The 22,942-nt window shown below is 37.5% G+C and overlaps 1 protein-coding gene across 1 annotated transcript in view; it reads left to right on the top strand.

The window, feature by feature from the left end:
- LOC111712579 (E3 ubiquitin-protein ligase HUWE1) overlaps positions 1-22,324 on the top strand; it is a 35,715-nt gene extending 13,391 nt beyond the window's left edge. Inside the window, exons 20-46 of the mRNA XM_023487234.1 lie at positions 330-450; positions 1,117-1,250; positions 1,336-1,909; positions 2,531-2,670; positions 2,971-3,067; positions 3,942-4,102; positions 4,379-4,470; positions 4,805-4,884; positions 5,200-5,291; positions 5,961-6,060; positions 6,321-6,527; positions 6,753-6,869; positions 7,767-7,891; positions 8,367-8,585; positions 10,303-14,301; positions 14,459-14,695; positions 15,170-15,334; positions 15,608-15,683; positions 16,383-16,505; positions 17,616-17,809; positions 18,080-18,163; positions 18,684-18,842; positions 19,215-19,380; positions 19,911-19,992; positions 20,479-20,566; positions 21,448-21,573; positions 22,041-22,324. Of these exons, the coding sequence (XP_023343002.1) occupies positions 330-450; positions 1,117-1,250; positions 1,336-1,909; positions 2,531-2,670; positions 2,971-3,067; positions 3,942-4,102; positions 4,379-4,470; positions 4,805-4,884; positions 5,200-5,291; positions 5,961-6,060; positions 6,321-6,527; positions 6,753-6,869; positions 7,767-7,891; positions 8,367-8,585; positions 10,303-14,301; positions 14,459-14,695; positions 15,170-15,334; positions 15,608-15,683; positions 16,383-16,505; positions 17,616-17,809; positions 18,080-18,163; positions 18,684-18,842; positions 19,215-19,380; positions 19,911-19,992; positions 20,479-20,566; positions 21,448-21,573; positions 22,041-22,112 (7,830 nt within the window). The 3' untranslated portion in view covers positions 22,113-22,324. The remainder of the gene's footprint in view (positions 1-329; positions 451-1,116; positions 1,251-1,335; positions 1,910-2,530; positions 2,671-2,970; positions 3,068-3,941; positions 4,103-4,378; positions 4,471-4,804; positions 4,885-5,199; positions 5,292-5,960; positions 6,061-6,320; positions 6,528-6,752; positions 6,870-7,766; positions 7,892-8,366; positions 8,586-10,302; positions 14,302-14,458; positions 14,696-15,169; positions 15,335-15,607; positions 15,684-16,382; positions 16,506-17,615; positions 17,810-18,079; positions 18,164-18,683; positions 18,843-19,214; positions 19,381-19,910; positions 19,993-20,478; positions 20,567-21,447; positions 21,574-22,040) is intronic.
- Positions 22,325-22,942: the final 618 nt, after the last annotated feature.

Raw genomic sequence — 22,942 nt, 5'->3', positions numbered from 1 at the left:
CTATTTGTGTGTAGATTGTGTCCCATATTTTTCATCCCTATTTGTGGTGTAGGTTGAGTCCCATATTTTTCCTCCCAATTTGTGTGTAGGTTGTGTCACATATTTTTCATCCCTATTAGTGGTGTAGATTGAGACTTATATTTTCCATCCCTATCTGTGTAATGTGTATAATTGACTCTTATTTTGTTTCCATATTTGTGTATATGTAAAGACTCTATAATTTTCCTCAAACATGTTTGTGTGTAGACTGAGACTTAAATTTGTCATCCCTATTTATGTAAAGAAGGATGCCTTAAGCAATCCCTGTAAAATATTATTTGATTTAATAGGTTGTCCTATCGATGAAGCGACGAAGTGGAATGCGACCTCTAGTGAGTAATATCTGGAAATGGTTTGATATCTCTACAGGCAAATGGTGTGGATACGGTCCACCACAGAATAAGATTATAGGTCAGAAAATATTATTTTCCCTGAGGTTTATTATTATTATTAATATTATTATTATTTTTTACAGGGGTGTATATTTTCTTACAAATCACCCCTCCCCACCTTATAGGAAATCGTTATTTTACCCCAGAAGTAAATATTATTTTAGGTTTTTTTTTCTTCACTGAATTGTAGAGTTAATTGATTCTTTGGGTAAAACGTTTCAAATTCTTTTAATATAAAAAGAAGAAAATATCGAGGTTATACTTTTCACGATTGCATAATTTGATCCCTAATTCTTCCGTAAAAGCGTCTGAATTGAGTCACAGCTAAAATAATGTGAAGAGTGAAGACAGTGATTTTGCCAAAAAAAAAAATCATTTTATTACGTGTAGCGTATCATCTATCCAATGACTATTTTTGCACTTAATGGACTGTAGCCTAATTTCAAGTGACCCTCCATGCAAAGAGGGGAAAACCCGATTTACAACGGTACCCTTATATTAAAATCTTTGTGTTCGTCGGGTACAGAAATGCGTAAGTATAGTTACCATAACGCTTGTAGTCAGCTGAAAATGCCAGATTTCAGACTGTACACAGCGCACACGCCGGCGTTTTGAAATTACGCTTTCAGTCCCTTTAAGTCTGAATTAATTTGATAACTTTGAAAAATAAATTTTGATATTATAGATGATGCATTCTGGGCTGGAGAGACGAATGCAAAGATAACAAGTGGACGAAGACGATATGTAATCCAGTTTGGATCTATGGTACAGAGTAATGAGGAGTCAGGGAACAAGAGACCCGTTATGCTCTGTTTAAAGGTTAACATCAGATTAATATTATTTGATTCAATTTTAAACCTAGATTTTGATCCGTATAAATTAAACATCTTATTATATTATTAAGGAACCCGAAACTGTAACTGTTGATGCTACACAGACTGTCGGAGAAACTGTTTCTGAAGCTCCTGAAGAGAACAAAGATCTCGACGAGGGAGAGATCGAAGAGCGCGAGGGTGAGAAGGCGGAAACTATGGAGGTGGAGACGGCAGACAAGAAGGACGAAGAGGAAAGTGAACCGGAATATATTTGTACTGGTCTCAGTCAAGAGTCTAGTGTAACCCTCCTCCGCGCCTGCGTCAACATGATTGCTGTTCCGGTCGAGCCCGACGCACTCAACGCCATCATGCGCCTGAGTTTACGCCTTACACGTGATTTTGATTTAGCTGCTATGTTTGCTGAGCTGGGAGGGATTAAACTTCTTCTTGGACTTAAACAGACCTCAAGCTTCACTGGATTCAGTAGCCTGGCCTCACTCCTGGTGAGACACGTCCTGGAGGACAGGGAGACCCTCCGACACACCATGGAGAAGGTGATCAGAGCCTCCACGCTCTCCAATAACGCGGCAACTACAAAAGAGATTCATTATCTGCTGAGATTCCTGGCTCCTGCAGCCTGTAGGAACCCAGAAATATTTACAGGTGGGTCATAATATACCTTTGAATTTGAGATGTCGCTGAACTACTACTGCCGGTTCAAATCCTAAATCATTGGAATTGAAACTTTTAATCGACGATTCAAGATTTGAATCGGTGGTAGGTGGTTCAGCGGACCTAGCTAGCTCAAACTTAGTTTTACTTAATCTGTATGATTTACTATTTATCCCCGTTGCTTGTATCTTTCACATTTTACCCTGTTTCTTATGTATTCCAGTTTCACTTCTTTTTTACACAAAACAATTATATTTTTGTATCACTTTTTCATCTTCGATTTCATTTATATTTGTTAAGCATAAGTACTTAAAAATTCTCGATTTATTTTTCAAAATATAATTTCGAGAAGCCATATTCAAGTTAAGGACATTATTTAGGGTAAAGACTTAATTAGAAGAGAAACATTGTTTATTCAGAATAAAAAGTAATTACTTCAATTATTTAAAAAAAAAACGGACTGAACATTTATAATGCAGAGTATACTTAAATCTTCAATTTGTGTAAAGCAATCCATGCCATACGTAATTTAATTTTTTGTAAACCCCTTCTTTTCCTTGTTTCAATTGATTAAAGATTTCGCACATTTTCTGATCTGTTGCACATGTGCAGATGTTGGTCGTGAGATCCTGCGCGTTGATCTGAGTTTACTGAACAAGCGTGGTGAACCCGAGGATGACCCACGGCTACTGATAAAGAGTATTCCTGCTAAACTGACCAGTGCGGCTCCTCCTCTTCAGGAGGTCAGCAAGGTAAACAGAGTTGTAGAGTGAGACGTCTGTACAATCTATATAGTTTAAGTAGTAATTACTGTTTTTCATAACTCGCGGACCCCTTGGCCAATTTCCATAAAATTTTGATTTGCAAAATCTTTGAAAAGTTGAGGATATGCACTTTCAAGAAACAGTTTGAGTAAAAAAGTATCCTTAAAAAATTGTTCAAAAATTCAGATAATTTTTATCTTTCGTTTTTCCTACAACGCGGGGGGGGGGGATAAAAATGCTTAATTTTCGTTTGAATATGATAACACTATCGTAAAAATATATTTGTAGATTGTGATATCCGACCTGCTGGATTTCCTAGTAGTCGCTAACCCATACGACTCGTCGGCCGAAGCAATCGACGATTTAGAACAGAACAAGTCTGAAGGTTGGTTAAATCAAAAATTGGGATTTTTTAAGCTCGGTTTCGCACATCAGGTTCCTGTTTTAAAGGCTAAATTATGAGTACGAGTTAATATTCTGTATCCTTAGTATAATTCATAGGCAACCTGCCAGTATCTTTAGTATCTATCCTAGGTTACCTGCCAGTATTTTTAGTATCAATCCTAGGTGACCTACCAGTATTTGCAGTATCTATCCTAGGTTACTTGCCAGTATTTGTAGTATCTATCCTAGGTTACCTACCAGTATCTGCACATTCTGCAGTATCTGTCCTAGGTTACCTGCCAGTATTTGTAGTATCTATCCTAGGTGACCTGCAGTATCTATCCTAGGTGATCTGCCAGTATTTGTAGTATCTATCCTAGGTGATCTGCCAGTATTTGTAGTATCTATCCTAGGTGACCTGCCAGTATTTCTAGTATCTATCCTAGGTGACCTACCAGTATCTGTAGTATCTATCCTAGGTGACCTACCAGTATCTGTAGTATCTATCCTAGGTGACCTACCAGTATTTGTAGTATCTATCCTTGGTGACCTACCAGTATCTTAAGTATCTATCCTAGGTGACCTACCAGTATCTGCAGTATTTATCCTAGGTGACCTACCAGTATCTGTAGTATCTATCCTAGGTGACCTAACAGGATCTGCAGTATCTATCCTAGGTGACCTACCAGTATCTGTATTTTCTATCCTAGGTGATCTACCAGTATCTGCAGTATCTATCCTAGGTGACCTACCAGTATTTGTAGTATCTATCCTAGGTGACCTACCAGTATCTGTAGTTTCTATCCTAGGTGACCTACCAGTATCTTTAGTATCTATCGTAGGTGACCTACCAGTATCTGTAGTTTCTATCCTAGGTGACCTGCCAGTGTCAGTTGTTTCTATCTTATCTACCCCTGGAGCTGGATCTGACCAGCCAGCTGGTGAACCTGCGACCTTCCCAGCTACTGAACCTGCTTCCCCCTTCTCTACTCCAACTATCAGCTCAGAGAATGCCAAAGCAGAAAAAACATCTCAGGTAATTAGATTAGATAACTATTTACTTTTTCGAGATTGTAAACATTCAATTATTGGAAATTTTATAATGGCTTACCCTGAGCGGAAATAAGATGTTAAGACCACAACTTATGCATGTTCCACATTCTTACTAATAAGAAAACATTTTTTTTGTGTCTGCTTAATTGGTTAATCCGTAAACACTCGTGTTTTTATGGATCCAAGGCGAGCATGAATTGCCCTTTTGGTCAATTCTGTCACTAATTTGGGTAAAAATAAACGTAAAACTTTCCCCTAGGAAATCGATAGATCGACTAGACCACTGCTGCCCAAATCTGCTGTCTGTCGGCTCCTCGCAGAGATGGTTAAGAGCTACGCCGGATGCGCCAGGTATTTTTTAGATTTTAGTATTAAAGTCGAACGTCATTACAGTTTTTTGCTGAATTTGTGAATAAACTTACTGTTATGAAAAATGCATGTGGGTATCCAATTTTTTAAAGTTTTCCACTCCTAATCTTCAAAAGTGTCGAAAATAATAATGTGGATTATGTAATAAGATTTTTTTTACTTTATTTTCACTTCATTTAACTTTTTTTATTTGGTGTATATATTAAGATCATGGATGGTAAATTTATTATTTTACTTCTCTATTATTTTTAGTTTTACACTATTAAGCCATGGCTGAAAATCAATGATTAATATTTGAATTTATTTTCTATTTCAGATTGATAACTGATCATCAATTTACTGCGGGTATGTCGGAGCTAGTTAAAGAGGATTGTTCAGCCATGTCTTTCATTCTAGGAAACTAAACACAACAAAATAAACATTAATTTAGAATTATTTACTTCATTTTTTTCTGTGCTTGGGATCAATGAAATTTTGATTGATCTCCATTTTGTTTTTGTTTTTAAAAATAGCGTTTTTCTTCTTAAAACGGCGTTTTATGATTCAGCGTTTTTTTTTGCATGATCTCACTTTACTCTACAGATCTTGTTCAATCAGTTGCCCCCCCCCCCTGTCATTTTCGAAGACATTGTCTTTTTGATAAAATATTGCCAAAATATTCTTAATCATTTGATCTACTAAACGTTCACCACGTGTTTGGTGTGTTTTTAGACGAGTTGTTAACTCTGGCTTCGGACAAGGATTGTTCAAATCTTGTTAAAATGTTGGTGGCAGCGATTTCTAGCTGTAATCACGCCCCTGAGGTAAGTTGTTAATCAATCAATATTCAATAGATTTAATAGTTGCAGCGATTTCTAGCAGTAATCACGCTTGTGAGGTAAGTTTCAAGCAATCAATCAATCAATAGACAATAGTTACATCGATTTCTAGCTGTAATCACGCCCCTGAGGTAAGTTGTTAATCAATCAATATACTTAATAGTTGCAGTGATTTATAGCTGTAATCACGCCTCTGAGGCATGTTTCAATCAATCAATAGACTTAATAGTTGCAGAGATTTCAAGCTGTAATCACGCCCCTGAGGTAGATTTCAAGCAATCAATAAAGAGTTGAATCGCTGAAATTGATCAATATTTAAATGCAAGTCTGAAGCAAATAGTATGAGAGGAACTCACATAGCTTTACAAATAAGGTCTACTGCAGTTTCGTGGAGAAACAGACATTGTGTTGTCCAGGCTAAGTTTTGTTTATATTCCTCCCAGAAGCTGCAGTACACCTTAATTGCTAACAAAGATCTGCGACGTTTTCAATCAAGTATTAGATTTAAATCATTTAAATCAATAGAATTTATCTCGGTGTTTGTATAATTTTCAAGTCAATTTTTTTATTCTTTACTAGGTTTTTAATGATGTTAGATATCAGTGACTGAGATCTAAGGGGTTTTCTCTTGATAATAAGAGCATTTTTCTCTAGGCGCAGACCAGTATAGTTACAGAAATGAAAAACGCGCTAATGCGCTCGCTGGCGCTACCTGAGTGCACAGCTAAACATAACAAAATACAGGCGCTCACAGGTAGGCCCGGGGTTTATGTTTTCTTTATAAATTATCCCCCCCCCCCTCTAAAAAGATCAGTTCCTTCCCCAGTATATAATATTTTTTTCTCTCGCAGAAATACGAAAATTAGATGATTTTTGGGGTACTTAGTATCTAAAGAGAGGTTGGGGACTTCTTCTTCAGCTCACGGTTTTACATTGGATTAGCTATTTTGATCCGTATCCTAAAAACTGGAAAGACGAAGGATATGATATACAATTTAATACTTATATGTTTAGGTTTGATTTCTACCATGATAGAATCCTGTCCCCAGAGCACGGGCTCCGTCCTGCCCCCTTTCAAGCAGGTTTCAGTCAACATGAACAATATTGTCAAGTGTATGCTGAAGAAGGGACTGATCACTGATCTGGCGAGGGTACCTCATGCACTAGATCTCTCGTCCCCTGGAATGGCCGCGACGATTAACGCCGCCATGAAACCTCTAGGTAAATAGTTCATAAGAAAGCGATTCTAGATCCGTCTGAAAAAACTGAATTATTTATATGTTTAATGTCGTCGACAATTTTAAAAGAATTTCAAAAAGCCCATTTAACATTAATCTTTTTCTAAACACTCTTTGTCACTGATTGATCATCGGAAATCAATACTTTTGAATTTGTCTCGTAATACCTATATTTATTGTGACACCCTGTATAAATATATCTGTTTAGAAACCCTGTCAAAGATTGTGAATCAACCTAACAGTTTACCAGTTTCTAAACTGCACAAAACTAAACCTGAATCCCAGGATACAAGGACCAGGGGCCACACTCACACTACAAACTCAGGTAAACATTTTAACAAGTAAACAAAACAAACCGATTTATCAATTCTTAGTGATTAAAATAAGAAAATATCATTTGTTGATCATTTAAAATTCTTAAACTCCTGAACGCTTACATACTTATAAGAGAAACTGAATTGCAAAAATTTGGGAAACGTAGACCTTTAAACTTCTTAAAGGACTGTAAGTGAAATATTAAGTGACCCTCCATGAAAGATTGCAACGCCCGATTTATAACAGTACCTTTAAAATCTGATTAAAAATTGCCCAGTCACCTTTTCAGAGAAATCAGAAATGAACAGTTTAAATGAGCAAAATCATGCATTTATAATTTTTACTTGTTCAGACAAAGCTTTTGTAAATTGGGCATTGCCATCTTTGCATGGAGGGTCACTTGAAATAACACTAAACAGTTAAACTTATATCTCCAAAAGTTATACCTTTGCAACCTGATGTCGTAGATTGTTATTAGTTCAAATAGTCTGAAGTTAGAAAGAAAGTTTACACCCTCAGGTTGCCAAGATTTAGGGATTAGAACAGTTTCTTGACATCCATTTAGAAAATGGAGGATAAATTATTATTTACAAAAGTAAACTGTAAGCATAAAAATATACTCGCGTGATATAGAAAGTTAGTTTAAGACTTTGGGTAGTGTATTATAAGTTTTCAAAGAGAAGAGTTAGTTTAATGCTAGTATACTTATTTCTTATTTATAGCGAAACACAAATAAAAATCAGTTTTATTAAGAAAGTTATGTTTGTTTTGATTTTGGTTAAGAATTTTTTTTACATGAATGTGTAAATCCAAATCTTAAGTTAACTCTAGGAAAAACGTTGATCTGTCATATCTGTAAAAAGATCATCATAATTAGCACATTTCTTACTTTTGTAAACTATTGCAGAGGCTACCCGTGCAGAGGGAGAGGAGGATGTAGGAGGAAATGAGAATGAAGCAACTGAGCACGATGTTAGTACAGCAGCTTCAGCTGACCCTAACAGCGAGTCAGGACTTTTGCACACCGTTGAGGTACTTTTAACTCTCTTTCAGTTCTATCTTTGTTTAAAATTTGAGTGTTTTTTTTCATGGACACAATTTTCGAATTGTTCAGGTTTTAAATAAAAAAAGCTGGATATTTACTGGCTATTTTCCTCTTCTTCTTGGAAATTTGATGCAATCATTTATATTCCCTAATTTGGATGACAAAAATCTAATAAACAAGGGGGGGGGGTGATTATCTAAAGAAAGTTTACTACTTCTCTCCTGGTTTTTAAGATCTATATGTTTATATTGAGATTATTTCTTCTTTTAACTTTTATCATATTCTTTGTTTAAAAATGTTAACTCTATTTGTTTACTAGATTTTATTTACCAAATTAGCTTTTAAAATCTAATAATATCTTGACTTGTTTTTTTTAAGGTTAGAACTAGTGTTTAACTATAGATGTTGGCTAATTTAATGGAGGGAAAAGATCCCATTGATACCTAATATTCCTCTATGCAGGAGGCTGACACTGAAGAGTTTGAGGAGATGATGGACCAGCTTCTAGATAGAGATTCAGCAGAGTCAAGGATACTTACAGAGGTTGCAACTATCTCCATCCCAGACAGGACAATGGAGACAGAGGATCTTAATGATGAGACTGTAGAGGACAGGAGAGATGCTGAGGATACAGAAGTTATCAGCGAGGTGATCAGTGATTCAGACAGTTCGCACAGTCAGGTAAAATGAAGATTTCATAACATCCCAGTTTATTTTAAAGTGGGAGGGGCACAACACGTATTATATTACTCTCCGGAAAATTTAAACAGTGTTTAAACATAGCTTAAAATTGTCGTAGAACGCTGATTTTTCGCATGTGAACTATAAATTACTGCAGTTTCATAAAAATCGAGGAAAATGGTTGAAAATTTTTCTTTTTCCTCATTATTGCAATCTTGACACCATGAAATGAACTTGAATTTGCTTAAAGATGCTTTCAAACATCTAATCTCTGGACAGTTTTGGGGAAAAGCCTCAAATCCCCGCGCGCGCGCATTTCAGAAAATATTTGAGTATTTTAACTTTTTCAATTTTGGCATTATTCAAAACAAAAGTAGCATGCGATACATATAACTGCAGGTAAATTGGGACAAGGAATGCATTTCTTTGGTCAAAACAGACATTGGATCGTTCTGATCGGCGCGCTAGCAGCCAGAGGTTACATTATGGGTCATCTTGCCACAAATTTTGCATATTGTATGTCGATTAGGCCTGGGGATTCTATTTCTTGGGTCTAAAATGTAGTTTGAGCAATCTGATCGGCGCGCTAGTAGCCAGCTGTTACGTTTTTGGTCATCAAACCACATATTTTTCGAGTTGTATGTTAATTTACAGGTAATTAGGCACGAGAAATTCGTTTCAGATGTCAAATTGAATATTGTAACATTCTGATCGGCGCGCCGGTAGCCGGCTGTTACCTTATGGGCCAGCTTAGCACAGGTTTGCATGGTGTATGTTGATTTCTAGGTAATTTAGCACCAGGAATTCATTTCTATGGTCAATATGAATATTGGGGCATTTTGTTCGGCGCACTAGTAGCCAGCTATTCCGTGGAATTCATTTCTGAGATCAAAACAGACATTGAAGCGTTCTGACCGGCGTAGTATTAGCAATATGTTAAACTAAGTCTTGTTTAATAATAATAATGGGTCATTTTGCCACACATTTTCGTGATGTATGTCGAAGTTCAGGTAATTGGGCATGAGGATTTTATTTCCAAGGTCAAAATTAATGTTGGAGCATTCTGACCGGCTTGCTAGTAGCAAGCTGTACCGGTTTGGGTCATCATAGTACAGAGTTTACATGTTGTATGTCGATTTATAGAAAATGGGGCATGAGGAATTCATTTCAGAGGTCAAATAAATATGGGAGCAGTCTGACCTGCGCGCTTGTAGTTAAGAGTTAGGTTATGGGTCATCTTACAACAGATTCTACACATTGTATGTCAATTAAAGGGTGATTGGGCACGATTAGTCAATTTTCTTGTTTAAACCAAGGATTAAATTTTTTATGCTAAAAAGTTATGCTTGATCATTCTGATCGGCGCGCTGCTGGTAAGTGCGCCCGTTGCTCCGGATTTTGCAGTTATAATACATAATTTATAGTTCACATGCAAAAAATCAGCATTCTAAGACAATTTTAAGTTATGATTCAACACTGTTTAAATTTTCCTGAGAGTAATTCATTGTGTGCCCCCCCCCCCATTATTTCAAATTGCATAACGCAGAACACATTAAACAGGCAGTATTTAAATTGAGTGCTTTTTTCATTAAAAATCTGCTAAAGGTTTACTTTATCTGGCACATTCAAACAAATAATAAGGGTTTCAATAGAAAAACGATTTTGCAAAAAAGTTTTAATAATTATAATTTGGTATACAATATTCGTTGAATTCTAGGATACGGATGGTAGTGGTGGTGATGAAGAGGATGAAATGGAAGATGGAGAAGATGAAGGGGAGGATGAAGATGACGATGATGATGAAGATGGTGGAAGTGAGAATGATGACTATGAACAGGATGACAGTGATTTCCATGAGCTTGATGATGCAGCATTCTTCAGGGTTCCTTCTAACCTTGATAGAGATTTCGATCCAGTTATGATGATTGGTCTCAATGACCAATATGGTCTTGGTGATGATAGGGTGACTTTGCCCCTCTGGGGTGCTGATGGTAATGAACCCAATGGTGTTGGAGAAGCAGCAGGAACTGGTGGAGCTGCCAATCATGTTACTCCCAACCATCCTCTGCTGATGGGTAGGACTGGAGCTGATGCCCAACCTGGAACCAGTCGGAGCCAGAATAGAACTTTACAGAGGAACCGAGGTTTCAGATACATTCAGCTTAACCCAAGGAATGGAGGTCCTCCTCCGGGAACCCCAGCCATCCTTCAATCCCTCCTGGGTCCATCCTCTGCCAGGGATTTCCTCACATTCACTGGAAATGCCCCTGGGAATGGGCTACGTGATGCTAGGGTAGTAGTTATGGATTCAGCATTTGCAATATTTGATGGACTTGATGATGAGATGCCCGGCGTAGAAAGTGGGCTACTAGGAGGTGCCAACACATCTCTGAGTACTGTTCCAAATGCTCTTGTGCGATGGACAGAAGAAAGCCGGGTATTGGATGGAGATTCAGTACATGACTGTGTTACTGCAATTAAGCCTAGCCTGCTTGAGGTCATAATGAAGTTCAGGGAGGAAGAATTTGCAGAAAGAAGAGAAAAGAAGAAAAAGTTATTGGCAGAAGAGGAAGAGGCACGGAAAAAGAAAGAAGAGGAAAAGAAAGCAAAGGAGCCTGAAGCTTCCACAACTCCAGCTCCTGAATCAGCTGGACTTATTTCTGGAGCTGATGAGATGGATGTAGTAGTGAGTGAGAACTCAGCCATCAGCACAGCTGTCAGCAGTATGACAGCTGGAGAACTGGGATCACGAAATAGTTTAACAGATACAGTCTCCAGGCTAACAGAAGATTTTGCAAATGCTATCAGCAGCAGAGTGACAGGGATACCAGGCCTGGTTCCAGTCCCTGGACCATCTGTAACAATAGGAGAAGTTCAACCTGGTTTTCAGACTAGTCTTCTTTCAACCCTTTCTGAGCTGTTACCAAGTGGTGCAAGCTCAACTCCATCCACTGCTGTTGATACAAGCACATTAAACTCTGTTCTTCAAACCTTGGCAAATTATTCTTCAGGGGCCCCTCCTTTCGATGTTAGTACTCCAAATGAGGCAACTCCACCCCCAACCTTCCAGTTTTCTACTCCACCTCCAGCATTCAACCCTCTGAGGTTCAACCCCCCACCCTTATCACCTATATCAGAAGGAGCTAGTTCTGCTCCTCTTCCAGATGCTTTAGGTCCTCTTTCCCCCTCACCTGATCATGAGACCCAAGAGAACCTTGAGAACCAGGATATATCAATGCGGGCTGATGCAGAATCAGAGACTGGGAACAGATCTCAAGAAGAAAGTACAGCTCAAGCTGAGGAGAATAAAGAGACTGAAGATGGAGTTGCAGAAGCTGGGCCATCTGGAGCGTCAGCTCCAGCTGAAAGATCTGGTATAGATTTCTCAGAGATTCTTGGTGATATTGAAATTCCAGAAGGAGTTGATCCTTCTTTCTTGGCTGCCTTGCCAGAGGATATGAGACAAGAAGTATTGGAGGAACAGCGGAGGCTTCTTAGAGCTAGGCAGGCACCTCCACCCCCACCCACTCTACAGACACAAGGTGTGGCTGAGGTCAATGCAGAGTTTCTTGCTGCCTTACCCCCCAACATTCAAGAAGAGGTACTTGCCCAGCAAAGATTAGAACAGCAAAGACAGTCGGCAGCTCAGGTTGATCCTACAGCTCCTGTTGATCCTGGAGAATTTTTACAAACCCTGCCTCCTTCTCTTAGACAATCTTTGTTAGCAGAAATGGAAGAAAGCCAAATATCCGCTCTCCCAGCTGAGATTGCTGCAGAAGCACAAACTTTAAGAAGAGACTTTGAACAAAGGAATAGAGCCATGATGCATGAACGCTTCTTCAGTCATGTAAATCATCCTGCAGCCACACTTTCCAGTATTTTGAGGAATACCGTAAACCGTATGGGAGGTTACACTGTGCATTCAAGCACTGGTGGACCAGGTCGAAGTGTCTGGTCCAGATCTATAGGACGTGGTGGTCCTAGCCATCAACATAGTGCTGCCCTAATTGCAGCCCAGACCAGTGCAAAGTTTAAAGGCAGACAACTACTGGATCATGAAGCTCTGTCATGTATTCTTATTCTTCTCTTTATAGATGATGCAAAGCTAAACACAACGAGATTACACAGAATACTTAGGAACCTCTGCTACCATGCTCCCACCAGAGACTGGGTTATCAAGTGTCTTCTCTCAATCCTGGAGAAAGCTAACTGTTGCACAGATAGCTCCTCAGCTTTAACTGCAGATCCTCTTCAACCCGGAGCAAGTCCCACTCCCGCTAAGCTGAAGAAGTCCACAAGTAAGGGAGGCTCTACACCAGGAGAACATGTTCGAGGTTCTAGTCAAACATCATGGCTAAATATATCTATGGATGCTGCCCTAGGCTTCAGGGCAAATGTATTTCAAGTCCAAAGACCCAGTTCCACAGGAGGAGGGAAAAGGTCGTCAAATGTGATCAATATTGCAAATATTAACATACATCCTCAGGCTGCCCAGGTGGTGTGCAAAAACACCCTTGAAGTTTTAATTTCCCTTGCAAAAAGCTTCTCTATCCACTTTCTCCCATCACAGAGCAAGGAAAAGGATGCCGGTGAGGGCACAAGTGAAACTAAAAAGACCAAATTGCCAGAATTTTGGGAGACCCTGTTGAAACTAGATAAAGAGTGTTGGACCAGCAGAAAAGGAAAATCTGTTGTCCGTAGTCATTCCTCAGTTGGAATCAAGAGTGAAGATGATGATAGTTTCAGCGCTAGCTCATCAGTATCAGCATTTGGCCAACTGCTTGGTATGCTGGCATCCCCGGTTATTAAACGCTCCTCCCTTCTTACAGATAAACTACTCAGACTTCTCTCTCTCATCTCTTTGGGTCAACCAGAGGTGGTGAAACGACATGAGGAGCCTGATACTCTCTCATCCTTGGAGCAGGTCCAAGGCTTTGATAGAACTGTCAGAGAAGATCAAATCAAATTGGCTGTGGAAGTTTTAACTAGCAAAGCGTGCAGTGAGGAAGGATTGGAAGATGTTACTGCACTTCTGCTCAATCTATCCTATGTAGGAACCCAAACCCGCGAGTCTATTCTTCATCTCCTATTGGCTGGAGCTCGAGAATTGGGGAATGTAGTTCGGGATCATGTGTCCGTGCTTCTCAATGAACTAGCAGATCTCAAATCATCTGGTAACCTTGTGGTTGGAATCAAAGAGGAAGAAGATGAATCAAAGCATAAAGGAGTTCTAGCAGATAGGTTTACTCGTGAAGCAATTGTGCTGACAGCTCCAACCAAACCCAAGGCAGGAGCTGAGCTTCAACTCTCCTCCATGTCAGCACTCACCAACAAAACCTCCAGTCAGTCTTTTTTCCTTCGGGTGCTCAAGGTCATCATTCAGTTGAGAGAAGCAGCGCTGCATGCCATGAAGAAAAGTTTGAAGGCGAAGAAGGACGCTGAAGCGTTTGCTGCAGCTAAGAAAGCTGCTGCAGCTGCATTTGCTCTGACTGGTCCCCAGCTTCCAGCTGAAAACCCGGAAGCTACACCAGACTCTGGCAACATTCCTTCAGAGTCAACAGAGACTCCTATTGACTCCGCTGAGGTACCTGCTGACAAAGCTGATGTGCCTACTGTAACAACTGACACTCCTACTGAAGTTGGTGAAGAAGAGGATACCAAGATGGAAGTTGAACCTAGTGAGCCGACTCAATCAGAGGAGCAAACTAAACCGAAGGTAAATTAATCTTGAAACTTTGAAAGGGGGGATCTGAGAAAATGTGTCTTTTTAGAAATATTGAACTTCCAAATGTCAGTGAAATTATATCAGTTAACTCATTTTTCAAACAAAAGCTTTTTGAAAGGAATGACATTTTGACGATTATTTTATTTAGGATGACGATGAAGGCCACCTGGAGTCCCTGTCCGACCAGCTGGCCTTGTCCATGCTGTGGGAGACTCTGTCCGCCTGCCTACGTGAACTGGCGGATACCCCAGACCATCATGCTGTCCTGGTCCTTCAGCCCACTGTAGAGGCCTTCTTCCTGGTCCACGCTGCGGCTACAACCAATCAGGAGAAGAAGAAAACAAATCAGAAGGAAACTAGACAGGAACAATTGGCGCATATACAGGTAATAAAATAAATATTTTGTAGCTTTTAGGAATAAATGTTTTGATACATCATAACTGCTGGTCGAAGTTGAAAAATGGTGCCTAGAAAAGATGTAGAAATTTTTTTATTCTTGAAAATACATCAATTCAAAGAGAAAAATCCGCAAAAATTTGAGTAAGATTTAAAATGGCTCATTTTCAGAGTTCACAGTTAAAATGTTTAATATGAAAGGGATACCTAGCAGTAGCACCCTAAAAGCCTAGTTAATGATTAACCAGTGTCCTAATTGAAAGAATTTGAGCCGTGTCTTAAATATGCCAAAAACCGGTTTTAATTTAGCGCAGGCTTAAATCTTGAAATAGTGGATGCAATTTTAAGTGGAACCCACCATATTTTAGTCGCGTCTCAAATTTAAGCCGCGGCTTAAATTCTTTAAATTCGGCCTCAGTTCAGTTTTTTGTTACAGAACTTTCTAATCCTACGAATTATTTAGGAGGAAAAGCTAACAGATGACAGTGTTGGATCAACTACCGTAGTTGCTCCCTTATCCCCTGACACCAAGAAGTTCCTTGCCTTTGCAGAGACACACAGAACTGTTCTAAACCAGATTCTTAGACAGTCCACCACACACCTAGCAGATGGACCATTCGCAGTACTGGTATGTTATAAGCTTCTGACGGAAAAGTGAAAAAGTGGACAAAAATTTAAAAGCTACTAAATCATTTGTTTTAAACATAAGTTAAAATTCAGGCATAACATTGTTTAATCAATTACTAGAAAATCTAGACATTTTTTGGAAATTGTTTGATGTTCAAATTGAGTAATATTTTTCTAAAAAATCATGTCCTGATTACTTTTCTTACTTATAACTGTCTTATTTAAAAGAGTGATGTTTTTATTAAATTTTTTAAAATAAATTGTTTTGTTTAAGGTTGACCATACTCGAGTTCTAGATTTTGATATAAAAAGAAGATACTTTAGAACAGAACTGGAAAGATTAGATGAAGGTAAGATCATATTTAATATCCTGGTTGGTTGACATTATTTTCATGATAGTCTATTTGGAGAGGGACATGAAAGAATCGTAACGGTAGTTCTTAGGCTTGTAAGGATTGTCATTTTAAGCTCCCTATAATGGAGAGTAACTTGAAATTACGCCTAAACTTCCTTTAAAACCTTTATCCTAATATAAGTAATGGTCCGATGAAGTGTTACTTCCATTGATCCAAACCCTTACCTCCGACCCTATCCTTAGTTTTAGTTCCATTGGTCCAAACCCTTTCCCCTGACCCTATCCTTAGTTTTACTTCCATTGGTCCGAACCCTTTCCCCCGGCCATATTCTTAGTTTTACTTCCATTGGTCCAAACCCTAACCCCCGACCCATCCTTAGTTTTAGTTCCAGTGGTCCAAACCCTTTCCCCTGGCCCTATCCTCAGTTTCACTTCCATTGGTCCGAACCCTTTCCCCCGGTCATATCCTTAGTTTTACTTCCATTGGTACAAACCCTTTCCCCTGGCCCTATCCTTAGTTTTACTTCCATTGATCCAAACCCTTTCCCCCGGTCATATCCTTAGTTTTATTTCCATCGGTCCGAACCCTTTCCCCCGGCCATATTCTTAGTTTTACTTCCATTGATCCAAACCCTTTCCCCCGGTCATATCCTTAGTTTAAATCTTTTAAGTTTTAATCTTGAATATATTTAAGGAATGCGACGAGAGGATCTAGCAGTCCATGTAAGACGAGAAGCTGTATTTGAGGAGAGTTTTAGAGAGTTGCATAGAAGATCAGCGGAGGAATGGAAAAACAGATTTTATATTGTATTTGAAGGTAAACTCCATGCTATATATTGTTCATCAAATCTGCACTACTAAACTCCAGAATAGGATGAAAGTTTTCTTCATTTTTAAGCTGTTTAATGAATAGCGAGATATAGTTGAAGTAGGTACGGATAATATTACTTCAGTCCAAGAAAGTAGAAGTTAACTAGCAATCATACCTAGCTTTAGCAATATAATCTCCATCTGATAAGTCTATATGACCATGTATGACCTTGTATTACCCTCTATGACCCTCTATGACCTTGTATATCCGTATTATCCTCTATGAACCTCTATGACACTGTACCATATGTAAGACCTTGTATGACTATATGACTATGTATGACTTTTGACTTTGTTTGACCTTGTTTCACCTTGTTTCACCTTTTAGGACTCTGTATGACTTTGTATGACCTTGTATTATCCTGTATGGCCCTGTATGACTTTGTATGACCTTTTATAGCCCTGTATGACCCTGTATGACCTTCTATATGACCTAATATTACCTCTGAAGACTATGTAAGACTATTCATGACCTTGTATGACTTTGTATGACATTGTATGACCCTGTATGACCTTGCAGGACCCTTTATGACTATGTAAAACCATGTACGACCCTGTATGACCTTCTATGACCTCGTAGGACCTTTTATGACCCTGTACGACTATTCATGACACTGTAGGACCTTGTCAGGCCCTGTATGACCTTGTATGACCATACAAGATCCTGTATGACCTTGTTTGACCTTGTATGGCCTTTATGACCTTGATTAACCTTGTATGACTATGTATGACCTTGTTTGACCTTGTATGGCCTTTATGACCTTGTATGACCCGGTATGAACGTGTATAAGCCTGTATGACCCGGTATGAACGTGTATGACCCTGTATGCACTTATATGATCTTGTATGAAATCTGATGACCTTGTTAGACAATTCATGGCCCTGCACGACCTTTTAGGACCCTTTATGGCCTTTTAAGACCTTGTATCCCTTTTACAACCCTGTGTGACCTTTTAACCCTGTAGAGTAAGACTATTCGTGACCCTGTAAGACTTCATGACCATATATGACCGTATGTAACCTTGTGTAACCTTGTATGACCCTGTCTGTATTAAAGGAGAGGAGGGACAGGATGCCGGTGGTCTACTTCGTGAATGGTACATGATTATATCCCGGGAGATCTTTAACCCCAACTACGCCCTGTTCAAGTCCAGTCCTGGAGACAGGGTGACCTACACCATCAACGACTTCTCCCACATAAACTCCAACCACCTCGACTACTTTAAGTTCGTCGGCAGAGTTATCGCCAAGGTAGGAATTATAGATAATATGCTTTGATTTTTCAAGGGATTTTAGGGACTGATGACGTGCTTTCTAGTTACCCTTGAATTTAGTTCATACAAGATTGAGGGGAAAGTTTAAATATTTATGAGTATTTAAAAGGACGGATCCTTATCAAACAAGGTGTTACAGAACGATTCATGAGTCAAACATAAGTAATAAAGATTTCCTTTTGACGTAAATTTATTTTGTAGTTACAGTAAATTATTGATTTAAATGGGAATAATATTTTATTCCTAGGCTATCTATGACAACAAGCTGTTAGAGTGCTATTTCACCAGAAGCTTCTACAAACATATTCTAGCTAAACCTGTTAGTCATCAGGTTAGTGCTAGTCAGGGGTTTCATTACTAAGATTTGTTGGGTATTAGGTTTTTTGTTTGTTTTAATTTTATTTGATTTGGATTAGAGTTTGGAGTATCTCGTGGTTTTGATAATTTTTTTTATGATACATTTCATTTGATTGGCTGGATTTGATTTAATTTAGTGTAATTTAGTTTAATTTCATGTTTTTCCAGAATTTTTAACAATTTAAAAGATAAAGGAAATTGACAGAAAAAAAAGGAAATTCATTGTTGTAAGTTAATAATAATTTGAGTTTTATTTTGACTTATATTTTAACTTGAACTTGAACTTTGAAACGACTTTGAATTTGAATAAGATTTTGACTTAAATATTGACTTTAACACAGACGTCTTATAATTTAATTTAAACTTGGACTTATTTTAACCTTGATATGTGCAGGATATGGAAAGTGAGGACTATGAGTTCTATTTTAACCTTGATATGTGCAGGATATGGAAAGTGAGGACTATGAGTTCTATTTTAACCTTGATATGTGCAGGATATGGAAAGTGAGGACTATGAGTTCTATAAAGGACTAGATTTCCTGCTGGAGAACAAGGTGTCCGACCTCGGATACGATCTCACCTTTGCAACCGAGATCCAGGAGTTCGGGGTCACGGAGGTCAGGGACCTCATTCCTAACGGCAGGAATATAACGGTAAGGCGGTCAAATTTAAGATAAAATTGATAATATTTCTTGATTTGTTATTTGATCCGTTTAATATCAATTTTATAGTGTCATAAATAATATTTTGCTGTTTTCTTGCAATCTTTTCAAAAAAAACTGTAGTGCACCGAAAAAATATTTTCAAAATGAACTTAACTTTTTATTAAATCGATGAAGAAATATTCATTTTATTACATACCAAAGTGTCATTAAAATTTATTAGTAAATATAAGAGTTACTTTAAAAAAAAACACAAAAGATAATCACCAAATTTGAATAATGAATATGCTGAATTTGTTAATGTAAATACGTTTTTGATATTTTATTTTGACTCTCCCTGTATATAAATAGAACCATGTTTAGGTGACCGAGGAGAATAAGAATGATTATGTCCGTCTGGTTTGTCAGATGAAGATGACAGGAGCCATCAGGAAGCAGTTGGGGGCTTTCCTCGAGGGGTTCTACGATATTATCCCTAGGAGATTAATCTCGATCTTTAATGAACAGGAGTTGGAACTCCTTCTATCAGGTATACGCATGTCACATATTTAAAGTACGGGGGGTAGGGTTCGTGTACACGTTAAACTGTAACGTAGTTGAACTGCTACTGGGAACTAGTTGTATCAAACTAAATACAACTTTTTAAAGCAAAAACGGGCTTATACTGGACGGTATTATTTATTACTTTCCGGTTCCTGAACTGCCCAAATACTTAACAGTAAATTGTACACAAGCCCAATATTAAGTATTTCTACATTACTTCTATTTAACCCTGTAAAAAAATCAGAGAAAACGTCTATGCTGCTTAAATGTTTTTCTTACTTAACTCTTAACCCTCGCTTTAGACTTAGAACTAAATTAATTATGCCAAGCATACCAGAAAAATGAATACTTCAAACTTTTCAACTGTGCTTAAATCTTTGACGAAACAAGCTACCTCTCTACTCTCGCTCACAAATTCACATCTTAGTTTTAACTATCATCACTTAACCAAATAGTGCATTATCGTTCGTCGTCTATATTTATTGTTCTGTGGAACTAAGCTAAGATTATTTTCAGGGTTACCAGACATAAATATCGATGATTTGAAGGGAAATACAGAATATCACAAGTATACGGCCACTAGTCTCCAAATAGTATGGTGAGTTAGTTTTCCTTATTATGGAATGCCGACTCCTAGTTCGCCGAATGCAGGGTTGTTCGTTAATATTCATAATAATAATAATGGATGTTCATATGAATATAGTTTTTCTTAAAAAGGTCTATAAATTTATGTCCCTCTCTTTTTTCTAAAATTTCATTATCAAATAAACCCATATTTTTTCTTTACTTGCTATATTTTTATTTATATCATTATTTTATTTTCCTTGTTATGGTAATATTCTATTGTTTTTTCTTCATTTTTTAATGATTCATTGGTTAGTATGTTCTTTAGTTCATTCATTTTTGGTTGATTGGTACTGTAGTTAATTCATCGGTTCGTTGGTTGTTGCTTTCTAAGTGTATTCATTGGTTGAATTAATCCTTTTGTTACTGAGTGTTAATAGATTTGTTGTTCAAATTCGATTGGATTGATTGATTGATTGATTAGTCGATTAATTGATAAATTGATTGATTAATTGATCAGGTTCTGGAGAGCTTTGAGATCCTTTGATCAGACGGATCGAGCCAAGTTCCTACAGTTTGTTACAGGATCTAGCAAAGTTCCGCTTCAGGTAAATAAACAGGGTTACCGTAGATACACTATTGGTATTCTTAATATTAAACAGGGTTACCGTAGATACACTATTGGTATTCTTAATATTAAACAGGGTTATTGTAGATGCATTGGTATTCTTAATATTAAACAGGGTTACCGTAGATGCACCATTGGTATTCTTAATATGAAACAGGGTTTCCGTAGATGCACCATTGGTATTCTTAATATTAAACAGGGTTACCGTAGATGCACCATTGGTATTCTTAATATTAAACAGGGTTACCGTAGATGCACCATTGGTATTCTTAATATGAAACAGGGTTACCGTAGATGGACCATTGGTATTCTTAATATGAAACAGGGTTTCCGTAGATGCACCTTTAATATTCTTAATATCAAACAGGGTTACCGTAGATGCACCATTGGTATTCTTAATATTTAACAGGGTTACCGTAGATGCACCATTGGTATTCTTAATATTAAACAGGATTACCGTAGATGCACCATTGGTATTCTTAATATTTAACAGGGTTACCGTAGATGCACCATTGGTATTCTCAATTTTAATTAATTATTTCTTTCTTTGCCAAATCATTTTCATATCATCAGGGGTGTATATTTTTTTTAATCATTTGTTTTTTGTAACTGTAAATACTGACACGTCTGAAAACGTTCCAGGGCTCATATTAAGATGAAATTTTGAAACCCTGAGCTACAATTCTAATTAATATGACAGTTTTTCTATATTTTTTTAGTTAGCACTGTGGTTAACCCTGTACTAAAGGGACTGTTCGCCTCGTAATATCCCAATTTTTGGGATTAGATTATTTTGTCTGTTTTTAGCACTATTAGTTGGTGCAATAATGTTGGAAACCACTAGAATGTTTGATGTTGCAGGGTTTTGGAGCTTTGGAGGGAATGAACGGATCCCAGAAGTTCCAAATCCATCGAGATGATAGATCCACAGATAGATTACCCGCAGCTCATACTTGCTTTAATCAGCTAGATCTACCAGCATACGAGGTATATATATACAGTGTGACCCATTAAATTGTCGAGTCGAAAGACGACTGTCAGATTTAAGTTATGATTTGAAATAGTCCGATGAACACGAAACACAACAATTTTGCAGTATACAAAATACACATAGATTTTACTTTAAATTTGATTTTTCAAATTTGCTTTATAACAACATCAAATGCTTAAATGTCGTCTTCCTCTTCCGCAGTTTTATGGATTTCACTTCAAACTCTTTAGCTTTGAGTTAATTTTACATAAAAGCTAAGTTTCACACAATTTCAAACTCAGATTCAATGCTACCACGGTAGTAGAGATCATTTTTAAGCCTGAGGAAAAGGCAAGATTCTATTTAAGTTTTCCATATTTGTAACTTCTTTTACTTTCAAAGAAAGTTTCAAAAATGTTTGTTTTATATTTATTATTGACACAGTTTATTTTATTCGTCTGATATATTTTAATTTGTATTTTAGACCTACGATAAACTGAGAAACTATCTACTGAAGGCAATACAGGAGTGCTCGGAGGGGTTCGGGTTCGCATAGTCCTCACTCGACCCCCCCCCCATCATACAATCTGGAAATGTTTAAATGCTTTGCTTTTCTTTCCTCGTTCCTGTTGGAGTTAAACGGTAGTCTACGGTTAAATTATTGTAAATTCAAGATTAGTTTTTAGAAAACACGACATTTTCTTTTCCGGTCAATATTATACAGTGTTAAGTAATATATATTATTTCTAATAAAAGATATTAATTATACAGAATACTTTGATTTATGAGGCGCGGTTTAAAGGGAATGTAAACATAATTTTTAAGCGACCCTTTATGCAAAAATGGCAATGCCCGATTTACAACAGTTCCCTTAAAACCTTGATCTGATCAAGTATGAAATAGATGATAATGTTCTTAATTGTGATAATTGTAATTTCTCTACCAAAGTGACTTGCGCATTTGCACTGTAGGAAAACGCATCTGAATTAGCAAAATTAAACATATAACCTACGAAAAACGACAATATCTTCCACAATATTTATAAAATTTAGGTTTCAAGGGAACCATTTGTGAATCAGACCTTGAATCTTTGCATGGAGGGTCACTTGAAATTACACTCTATGTCCCTTATACCAAAGATTGGATGAGTACAGTTTTCTAAGCTATAAGCAATGCTTTAAGCTAGGGGAATTCCAGTGATTAATTAGTTCTATAGTAATACAAGGGAACCCATTATCCTAAGTACTTACAATTAGCGATGGGCAATAGCTAGATTCGTTTTACAAAAACAGATTCTTTTTACAGAAGGGTTCAAAACGATTTAAAATTGTATTTTGTAGAAGTTTGCTTTTATCAAACATGCCATAATGTTATCCCTGGTAAAAA

Source organism: Eurytemora carolleeae, unplaced genomic scaffold, assembly GCF_000591075.1.
Source record: "Eurytemora carolleeae unplaced genomic scaffold, Eaff_2.0 scaffold1295, whole genome shotgun sequence".
Taxonomy (NCBI): Eukaryota; Metazoa; Arthropoda; class Copepoda; order Calanoida; family Temoridae; genus Eurytemora; species Eurytemora carolleeae.
This window is presented reverse-complemented; position numbering and strand designations above follow the sequence as displayed.